General features: G+C 42.0%; 1 protein-coding gene across 3 annotated transcripts; it reads right to left on the reverse strand.

Moving 5' to 3' along the window:
* Positions 1–7,091: 7,091 nt before the first annotated feature.
* Positions 7,092–10,981, reverse strand: LOC147895713 (pentatricopeptide repeat-containing protein At5g27110-like). Of its 3 annotated transcripts, none has more exons than XM_087383065.1 (3): positions 10,794–10,981; positions 10,579–10,690; positions 7,092–10,071 (listed from the first exon to the last, which is right to left on the reverse strand). In XM_087383065.1, the coding sequence occupies exons 1-3, from the start codon at positions 10,957–10,959 to the stop codon at positions 7,269–7,271; spliced, it is 3,081 nt and encodes a 1,026-aa protein (XP_087239191.1). In that variant the 5' UTR covers positions 10,960–10,981; the 3' UTR covers positions 7,092–7,268. The 3 variants fall into 3 exon arrangements, with proteins under 3 accessions (XP_087239191.1, XP_087239193.1, XP_087239192.1); XM_087383067.1 differs by lacking the exon at positions 10,794–10,981 and having other exon boundaries at positions 7,092–9,790; positions 9,949–10,071; positions 10,579–10,683; XM_087383066.1 differs by lacking the exon at positions 10,794–10,981 and having other exon boundaries at positions 7,092–9,847; positions 9,949–10,071; positions 10,579–10,683.
* Between the last annotated feature and the right edge of the window lie 393 nt (positions 10,982–11,374).

Below are 11,374 nucleotides of genomic sequence, written 5' to 3' on the forward strand. Positions count from 1 at the left end.
TTGACAGTTAACCTTGGTAAGAACAAGGTTATGATCTTTAACACCTACCTATCTGTATAGGTGTACTTGTGCAGCCCAGCGTGCAGACCATCCGTACCATTCTCCTTCTCCATACATTTGCGTAGTCACCTACTATACGTGCTCCCATTGCCAGCCCATCAGCTTTGAATCAGGAGCCGTACAAGTGTGCCATTCATCGGTACAACTATATGGCTCTATCGTACAATAGCTCATCAAGCGTTGACATGTGCAACAGTACCTGCTTCGCTGTTGTCTAGTAGCTAGTTCATTTGCTGGTCATTTGGGGCTTTTGCCAGCAAGCAGCCATTTTGCAGAGAAGTCGGGGCTTTTGCATTTGGGCTACAGATTTGGAGGAGACGACATTGCGGGCTGGCGCATTTACCTTGAGTAGAAGTCCCCTCCAAAATTGGGTCTATTGCAAGCAGTTTGTAGGATATTCTCAGACTTGTAGGTTATTTTGCCACATTTGCTCAAATAGCAATGACATTTACCTGCTTTGATATGAAATTGGCGGTTTTCAGTGAAATTGACAAGAAATTGCAAGACATTGAAGGACATTTTGTCACATTTGCAAAGTCACAGCTTAATTTGGGGCTTTTCCACATTTGCCCTCTTTTTGGCCATTTTGCCCTTTCAGATTGTGGGGCTTTTGCCTTAGCTTCTATTTGCAGTGATCTTCCTTTGATTCAGCTCTCATTTGGTCACATTTGTAATTGAAAGCCTTGAGGCTATTTTTGCATCACTTGGTCAGTGCACTTTTACTTGTGCTATTTACAATAGTTGGCAACAATGGTGATTTGTTTGGCATTTTGTGAAGATGATAAGTTGGATGGCACCAACTATCCTATGTGGTCCTACCTTATGAAGCATATTCTAGTTGCAAGAAACTTTTGGAATATTGTTTCAAATATTGATTTGAGGCCAGCCAATGCTCAAGTGGCTGCCCCTATTGCTGGCATTCCTCCAGGGGGGAATCCTCCTGACTCTTCTTCCTCTAGTACTCTTGTCACTACTACTCCTACTCAGGACCAAATCAGATGGGATTCCAGAGGTGCAAATGCACACTCATGTATTGCTTTATCATGCAAGAGAATCATTATTCCACACGTCCAGTCATGCAGGATAGCAAAGGATGCTTGGGATAAGCTAGCTTCTCTTTATATTTGCAATGAGGGACGGGTTGCATATTTGAGAAGACAATTGCAGGAACTCAGCATGCACGAAAGTGACTCAATGGATACATATTTAACAAAGGTCAAGGACCTCATGGAGCAACTTGCAAATATTGATGAAGTGGTACCTAATTCTTAGCTTGTTAGCACTACATTGAATGGACTGCCAGACACATATCAAGGGTTTGCTACAACCCTTAGACTTGTAGCCAATGGAAATCTTGATCACTACTCATTTGATCACTTAGTCACTTTGCTTTTGCAAGAAGAGCAAAGTCATGCTAATAGGCAAGCTACTATTCCTGATCATGCATTTGCTTCACAGTAGAAAGGAAAAGGCAAGACTTCCAAGCCTAAATATGTGCCTAACAATGGCAATTCCTCCAATGTATCTCAAAATACGATAGATAAGTCCAAGAAGAAAAGATGCAACTATTGTTGCAAGCCAGGGCATGAAATTTCAGAATGCAAGAAGTGCATTGCTTCGGAGAAGAAAGCAGGATTGACAGTAAATGCCTCCCATGCAATTGAATCCCATGAACCAGCAGATGCCTCACATGCACATGCTCTCTAGGATGATTGGGCATGGGCTGTCCATTGCTCTTTTGATCCCTTCAAAGTTGATGCATTCTTTTCTACTAATGATGCTCAGTCTTGGTATTTTGATAGTTCTTGCAAATCAGCCTTGAAAGTTGCAATATGTTGAGTATCAGGGCCAGTGATTCAGCATGTCGTCCACATATAAAATCAGCACTAAAAATTCAAATCCACTCCCATGGACATAAAGAGTGGGGTCTGTTGGGCTATTCTGAAAACCAAGGGACAGTAAGTGTGCATGAATTTTGGCATACCATGCCCTGGGTGCCTACTTCAAACCATAAAATGCTTTTCTCAATCGACGTACCTTGTTTTTAGAGCCAACAACCTCAAAAGCCAAGAGGTTGTCACATAAACTTCTTCCTGCAGATAGAAAGGCAGTCTTGATGTCAAGCTGATGCACTTGCCAATGGTGATGGGCTGCAATGGCAATGACACATCTGATAGTCGTAATCCTAGAAGTGGGAGCAAAGGCCTCCTCAAAGTCAATGACTTATTGTTGGGCATACCCTTTTGCAACAAGACGGGTTTTGTGTCGATCTATGCTGCCATCGGATTTCCTTTTTAATTTGTAGACCCACCAGGTACCAATGGCATGCTTTCCAGGAGGTAGATGTACTAATTCCCATGTGTCATTTTTGGCAATAGATTTTAGCTCAGCTCTCATTGCATCCATGTCAAAAGAATCTTTATGGCATAAAGGCTCTTCATTGCAAGCCGTAGTAGCAAGGAGTGCAAAATCAAGAAAGTGACCATGCATTTGTCTATTCCCTGATCTTGTCTAGGCAGCAAGAGGTTGATCTTGTTTGCTATCCCTCAGTGTGTCAAGAAGCCATTTGGGAACTTGCCTTTGCTGTCTATTGATAGCTCTTTCTTCAATCACTGCATCATGAATATTGGGATCATTTTGTGCTGGAAGAGGAGCCTGCAAATCAGCATGTGTTGGTGGCTAATCATTGCTTGTTGGAGGGCCTGCAAGAGGCTCATGTTGCTGGTCAAAATCCCCCCTGAGGGAAGAAGAGGTAACCAAGAGTCAAAGGCATCAAACATATCAACTTTTGGCTTTGCTTTGCAGTCCACAAGAGGAGAAGTTGAATGTTCATGAAAATTACATCTCTACTGACAATAATCTTCCCAGTATTTGGTTGGCACAACCGATATCCTCTACTCTCCTAGCTGTAACCAATAAATATGCATTTGATTACCTTATCATCAAGCTTATGTCTCAGTTGAGATGGTACATGTACATATGCAAGAGACCCAAAAACTCTCATGTGTGAAAGTGAAGGCTTCCTACCTTTCCATGCTTCATAAGGTGTAATAGTCCTCAATGCCCTTGTAGGTGATCTATTCAGCACATAGTTGGCACACATCACTGTATCAAGCCAAAATTTATTGGGCAAGGACTTGGCCTTAAGCATGCATCTGGTCATCTCCATAGTGGACCTATTCTTTCTTTCAGGAACAGGATTATGCTGAGGAGCATAAGGAGTAGTGCATGAGTGTGAAAACAAAAATGCATCAAACTCCTGTGACATATACTCCCCCCCCTATCTGTGTTGAGAGTGACAAGCTTGCATCCTGATTCATTTTCAACCATGTTTAGCCACCTCTGAAAGCATGAGCTTTAAAGGATATACCTAACAATATCTTGTGAAGTCATCAATTACAATCATGAACTATTTGTACCCTCTAATGGCATTTGCCCTCATTAGGCCACTGACATCATTGTGCACTAGCTGCAATTTCCTTTGTGAGAATTTCGGACAATCTTTTTGTAAAGGAAACTGATGCATCTTACCCAAAAGACAACCCTCACACACATGTTTGGAAAGTGTGCTCTAAGATGCTTGTGACTTCAGTGGGCTTTTTGACATTGATAGCCTCAGTGGGCTTTTGTGACATTTAGAACTTCTGTGGCTCTTTGCATGGTGTTTACTGCTAATGCTAATTTGGTTCAAATGTTTTTTAGTGAAGGGTCTAGTCAGCCATTCTTTGTGGTGCAATTTTTGAAGTTTATATGTTTGTTGGTTACAAGTTGGTAATGCATTTGCAAATTTGGTTGAAAAAGTGTGAGGTTTTAACGTGAAAGATTATTGCAAAAGTGAAGGTTTTTTTGTGAAAGGTATTTGCGGTGTTCTTTGTGCCACAAGAGTTGATGTTGTATAAGGTTATTGGTTGGAACATAGTATTGCATTTGCAAGTTGGAATTCATTTTTGCTTTTCATTTGCTCCTAAACTTTGCGTCATACATTGGATTTCTAATGTTTAAGCACATTGATGTTTTGTTGTTGTGGTTATTTGTTGCGATGTAGTTTGTGGTGTTGAAGGGGTGTATTATTAAATAGTTCATTGTATTACCCAATATGTGTGACGTGTTTTTGCAGGTTGGTATTAAATGGATTGTGGTTTTGTGGTCCCATCATTGGGATGCCTTTTGAAAGTCAGAAATCAAGCCATATTTTGTTTTTGGGTATGGTTCCTTGTAGTGTGCATGGATGTGATTGCTAGATTTTACTTGTGAGAGTTGTATTCTTGAACAATTGCTTGGATGGCCCAATTTGTGTATCACGTGATGTTTTAAGTTGCTTTCGTAGACTGTGAAAAACGATATTAGTTTGTTGCAAATCTTGAGAGTGGTGGGGCCGCAACGTGAAAGAAAATGGATAGAAATTTCTTTGAAACTATTTTTGTCATACGACTCAAAATTGGATGGATTCACTCGAAAAGTCTTGCTTGGAGTATGGGGGCACTCTGGCACCAAACCATCCTTGTGCGAGGATCTTGCATCTTTGAGCGAGAGTTTTGTGAGGTTCGTTTCTTGTATGAGAGTTTTCCGTGAGAGAGAGTCCAAGATGTTGTTCCATCAAGGCAACAAGCCCTTCTTTGTGAGGTATCTTCATTTTTGCTCTAGTTCTTCTTGTAGAGCCTCTTCCTCTCTCTGATTTGGTTCAGATTGTTGATATTCCGAGTTTTAGTATTCTTTTTCTTGAGTTCTCTTGTGAGCTTCTTTGAGCATGTTCTAACTTATGTAAAGTTCTCTGTGAGGTTTTCAAAAAACCTCCAATGTCCTCGAAACAATTCAAATCTCCTCGCTTCTACCCCTACTAGATTCAATTTAATGATTCTCTTTACTTTCTCTCAATTATCAATGCTCATCCTTTCTTTATGTTCATCTTCCTCCTCCCATCTAGCCAGGCACCTCAACAATTCATGCCATTCCTCGATATTCAAGTCACTCTTGTCACTCCAAAAGGTGTTTTGCAAGCAAAAAGATCTCGGGAGAAGTGACAGCCACACAAATGGAACTCAAGCAAAGGAGCAAGAAAGAGGGTTGAAGCTTTTTGAGAAGGAGAAGCGAAAAAACCGATTGGGGATGAGAAATCATAGTGAAATGATGTGCAAAGCTCGTTGTAGAGGACGATGGGAGGCCTTATCGCCTCGTAAAGAAACACGCTCCTATCCTCATCTCTCAACCGAGGATGTATGTATTAGCCAACCAATGGGAATCTGGCTCCTGTTCGCCTTTTATGGATCACAATGCACCAAAGGAAGCAACAACAAACTAGCGGCCTATAACAAGTAACATCGTACCATGGCTTGATCTACGCTCCAACATCAGGAAGCGACAAACTGACGACCACGACTCCACACCTTATCTTGCCACGTCAGTAGGACATGTGGCCATGCCACATCATATCTGACTGCCACATCACCCACTTTTTGTAACTTGCATGTGACCCATAGTGCCACATCAGCACATCATTTTTGGGCCCTCTTGTGATTCAAGTTTGGCCATACTTCGGGGAGCCATAACTTTCGATCCAAGTGGAATTCGGACGAGCTATAAAAAGCAAAAAATGATCAGCAGATCATACTCTACGTGGCGAGCACCTCAGATCTGCTTTTCGACCTTACTATAGGTCTAAAGAATTCAATCCTTAGCATCGGAACCTCCTCCTCATTGAATCGCATCCTCTCCAAACCCAGCTTATAAAATGAGCAAAGATAAAATTCTTGTGGCATTTTACGCGTCGACATCTAGTCTAAGCTATAGATTAGCACATCCGTAGAGGAGATTGAACTCCACCAAGCCAAGTAAGCCATTGCCATATTACTCGATTAGTTCCCACTGACATCAGTCCATTCGGTTCTATCATCGGCATACACATTCACACATTTGCCACCAACTCAGTCTCTTGGCATTTAGTAGTTTAGCATGTCAGTTTGACACTTTGCAGTGATTTTTCTTGGAGTCAGAGATTGTTGCACATTTGCACACACACATGCCGCCCATGTAGTCATATTTATTGACTATTTCTTGGCATTGGTTCCTTCACGCATATACATCAGCCTTATACAACCTCTTGGCTACTCTCGACACATAGTTGTCATCTTTATTTCACAAACTTGCTCTTTGGCATACAGATGTTCACATGACTTGATGATTCAATCATCACAAGTTCCAATGGACACCTCATTTCACAGGTTAAAGGTTAGCTTACATCAAAGTTTGTCACACACACACACACACAAAAACATATATATCTCATCATTTTCTTAAGCTAATTAACTTATACTAACTAACGCTTCATACTTTTTTAGCGCTTAATTAATCGTTTGGCCTTAATTGTCTTAATATTTATTTTTGTCTTTTGTTTTTGTGCTTTTCAGCTTTTATTTGCATTGGCCTAGTCTAGTTTTATTGTTGCAAACCGTATTCATCCTTCTTCCTCAATTGCAATGTGAGTTCAACGCTCTCACTTGCATGTTTCTAGCTTGCATCTATTACCATAAACAGTGGAAGGGCCTTCCCCACTGCTCTTGGAAGATTTGCACCAATTGGTTTTGATCTCAGATTGCATCTTTGCTAAGGTTTTGGACATAGACATATGTTTTCAAATTAATTTGGCATCTAGACCTCTCCAGGATTCCAGTAACAAAGTAGACCCACATAGTTATCTTCATTGTAAAACTCTCAAATTTTGAGGAGATATTCAATGTAATTATTATCGAGCCACTATATGTTTGAAGTCTCTGAGAAAGTTCCATCCAAACTCAGAATATCATTGTATTACAATCATAAATCACTGGGAAAACAGATATTAGTAGTCCTTGTTTACATTTCACGCTGTATTCTATTTCTTTATTCTAGATCCTACACTCCATGATGCTATATGATAACATGTTTGATTTTTCAAGTAATTTTTAGTTTATGAATATTTTTAATAGTTCAAATAAATAACTAAGTGTTTATTGAAAATCAGGTTTTCTGCAAAGCATGCTTCTGGCCCTAAGACAACCGACATAATAGGCATCTCTCTACCATCTATGAATCCACAAAATCCTTTGTTTTAAACTATTGTTGCACATACCCAGCTCATTGATATGCAGCATCTCCCCCTAATTGCTTTGCTGAGAAGTCCAAAGCCACCGCTAAAATCTCTGCACATTCACATAATGCAGGTTAAGAAACTGTCACATTACTAGATCTAAAATTGGCACATGCCCTTCCTGCTTTACACGCAAACTCAAGATTTCTGACATGGTTGCAGTTTCCTTGCTTTGGGTGTTACCCACCACAAATTCATGCAACTTCTTGTCCACCTCTATCAGTGCACTTCCAGGCTTTTTCTTTGCACTTCCATGTTTCCTAAGCTGCTCTATTCCATTAGCATCATGCCACCTGCCAGCACTTGCATAAATGTTTGCCATAAGCATATATGAAGCAGCAGATTCTGGATTCATTTGGACAAGCTGCTGAAAGCACTTGAGTCCTAATTCTGCTTCCCCATAAGTTTTACATGCAGTCAGCAACGCTGTCCATGCTTCTTCAGATGGAGGGCACTGCATGCTTTCAAGAAACTTCTCAGCTTCATACAAATGGCCCGATCGCGCAAGAAGATCGATCATGCAAGTACAGTGATCTATCGTCGGTGCAATCTCATACTGTTCTTTTATTACCTTGAAATATCCTTGCCCCTTCAATAGCAGGTTGGTATGACTGCATGCAGTAAGAAGACATGTGAATGTCGCAGCATCTGGTATCACACCTTGTTCTAGCATGTCCTCAAAACATCGTACAGCTATGTTACCCTCATGATTGATACCATATCCATTTATCATTGCACTCCACGAAACAACATCTCGAACTGGCAGCTTCCCAAAGACTTCCCGTGCCTCTGAAAGTGAGCCACACTTGGCGTACATGTCAACCAAAGTGTTGCCAACAAAAAGATCTCTTTCAATTCCCTTCTCTGCAATGTCAGCATGTATTTGTCGACCTTTTTCTATGGCTCCAATGAACCCACAAGCTTTCAAGGCGCAAACAAATGTGACATCATCTGAAGAGACACCCCCCAGTTGCATCTGTTCAAAACATTTCAGTGCTTTCTGGGCATGTCCATGCTCGGCATACCCTGCAATTAATGCACCCCATGACACAACATCTTGAACTGGCAGCTTATCAAAGACATTATGTGCCTCAGAAAGTGAGCCACATTTCACATACATGTCAACCAAAGCGTTGCCAACAAAAAGTTCACTTTCAAATCCCTTTAGTACAATCTCAGTGTGTATTTCTCGTCCCTTGCCTATGGCTCCCATGCTGCCACAAGCTTTCAAGACACAAAGAAATGTGATAGAAGTTGGAAAGACACCCTCCAATTGCATCTGTTCAAAACATTTCAGCGCTTCCTGCCCAGGTCCATGTTCAGCATATCCTGCAATCAGTGCAGCCCAAGACACATCATCTCGAACTGGCAGTTTCTCAAAGGTATCCCTTGCCTCTGAAAGAGAACCACATTTGGCATACATATCAACCAAAGTACTGCCAACAACAACATCTCTTTCAAATCCCTTTTGTGTGATCTCAGCATGTATTTCTTGCCCCTTGCCTATGACACCTATGTTGCCACATGCTTTCAAGAGACAAACAAAAATGACAGCATCTGGAGAGATCCCCTCCAGTTGCATTCGTTCAAAACACTTCAGCGCTTCTTGACAAGGTCCATATTCAGCATATCCTGCGATTAGGGGAGCCCATGACATGACATCTCGAGCTGGCAGCATGTCAAAGACTTCCTGTGCCTCTGCAAGCAAACCACACTTGGCATACATATCAACCAGAGCGCTACCAACAACAAGATCTCTTTCAAATCCCTTCCATATGATCTCTGCATGTATTTCCCGTCCCTTGTTTGTGGCTCCTTTGGTACCACATGCCTTCAAGACACAAACAAACATGACAGCATCAGCAGGGACACCCTCCAGTTGCATCTGCTCAAAATGTTTTAGTGCTTCCTGACTAGATCCACAGTCAGCGTACCCTGCAATCAGTGCAGCCCAGGACACAATAGCTCGTACTGGCAGCTTGTCAAAGACTTCTCTCGCCTCAGAAGGTGAGCCACATTTAGCATACATGTCAACCAAAGTGTTACCAACTGAAAGCTCTCTTTCAAATCCCTTCTGTGCAATCTCAGTGTGTATTTCTCGGCCCACACCTAAGGCTGGTATGCTACCACAAGCTTTCAAAGCACATGTAAATGTGACAGCATTTGGAGTGATGCCTTCCTGTTGCATCTGCTGAAAACATTTGATAGCTTCTTGACCATCTCCGTGTTCAGCATATCCTGCTATTAATGCAGTCCACGACACAACATCTCGAACTGGCAGTTTGTCAAAGACTTCCCACGCCTCTGAAAATGAGTTACATTTAGCATACATGTCAATCAAAGTGTTGCCGACAAGAATATCCCTTTCAAAACCCTTTCGTGAAATCTCTGCATGTATTTTTTGGCCTTGACTAATGGCACCCATGCTGCCACAGGCTTTCAAGGCGCAACCAAATGTGACGGTATCTGGAAAAATGCCCTCCCTTTGCATTTGTTCAAAACATTTCAACGCTTCCTCATTGGGTCCATGTTCAACATATCCTGCAATCAGTGCAGTCCACGACACAACATGGCGGACTGGCAGCTTCCCAAGAACTTCACATGCCTCTGCAAGTAGGCCACATTTGGCGTACATGTCAACCAAAGTGCTCCCAATAAAAAGATCTGTTTCAAATCCATTTTGAACAACTTCAACATGCATTTCTCGACCTCTTTCTGCATCTTTAAGCCTGGCACAAGCTTTTAGTAGGGGCATAAGTGTATACCTGCTAGGGCGCACGGTATCCTCTTGCATTTTCTTGTACACGTTGAGAGCATGCTGCATTTCCGCAGATTGTAGATACCCTGATATGAGAGAAGTCCACGAATGTTCATTCCGATGAATCAACCTGTTGAAAACCGCCAGAGCATCAGCCAGACTTCCACATTCCACAAACATTGGCACCATGTAGTTCCCAATAACTCTATGAGCTTCCAGCCCATTATTGGAAATGTGTGCATGCACACGTTTAGCATATGCTAGAATTTTAATTTTCCTGCATTTCTTCAAGGTGAAGTTAATGTTCTCGACCAAAGGCAGCTCAGCGATCTGGTTCAAAACAATAAGGGACTTCTCCAAGCTCACATCTGGAGTGGTTGTGCAGCCACTTGTACTCCACGCCCAAAGAGGGCGGGCTTTGCACATCAGGCCGGATCGTCCTAGGTCCTTCACCAGGGTCTTTATGGAGTATGAAGGTTAGATGCTTTATCCTCATCGATTCCCCGCTACAGAGCCTTTTTCTCCAGCATATGTTTAACTGGACCTGAGTTGTTCCAGGCCTTAAAGCACACCAAATTGTATGCATGAAACGTGGGGCACCTGGCTGACCATAGTGTTTTAGATGATGGTAACTTACTTTATTTCTTCTGGTGCCCTGACAGTGAGAAGGATCCATGAAGCAGTCCTTCTAGACGCGCTGTATCCTCGCTTCCTATCTGTGCGCTCGGAATGTAAGTTTCCCTCACAATCTGCAAGCAAGAGCGCAACAAAAACACGTGATCGTGGGTGCAGGGCACTTGGACCGGATGAGGAAAATTTTAAAAACGCAAAGGTGCAAATCTGAACTCGAACCTCTTAAAGTGTTCATAGAAGGGGCATGCTCCGCCATTTGACTCGTTTGCCAATGACCGCCAGTGCGAGAAATCATCTCCCAAGAGGGGAAAGGTGGCAGCGAAGATGATGGTGCAGGGGTTGAAGGTAAGTTGATGAGAGCGAGCAGGAATCCAGTGGACAACATGGTTGCTTCTTGCAATACCCAAAACACTTCGAGTCACAAAAAGTCTATTACCCAAATGTGTAGCATGACCCGTATATGGCTGGTTGGAGCTACCAAGATGGGATCTTAAAAGTCTTTAGTTTCAGGAAATTAAATTTCAAGTTTCAATGAAAATTTCACGTTGGATCTTAGTGAAGCCCTGTAGCGTTGCATACACAACTCTCTCTCTCTCTCTCTCTCAATACATTTGTATGGTTTTAAGAGTGTATCCCCATCAAGCTCTCACTTATCATTTCTTTAAAAAGTACAATAAAAGAATATATAAATGCCAACATGCTATAACAAAAGTCCATTGTATAAGTAGGAATGGATGTAATGAAGAAGGGGTTGACCATATCCATGGCTAAGTTGGCCCAAGTTAGCCAACTCTACCCTA

This window comes from Dipteris shenzhenensis, chromosome 12 (assembly GCF_047967505.1).
Source record: "Dipteris shenzhenensis isolate YYH24624 ecotype China chromosome 12, Dip_SZ_1.0, whole genome shotgun sequence".
Taxonomy (NCBI): domain Eukaryota; kingdom Viridiplantae; phylum Streptophyta; class Polypodiopsida; order Gleicheniales; family Dipteridaceae; genus Dipteris; species Dipteris shenzhenensis.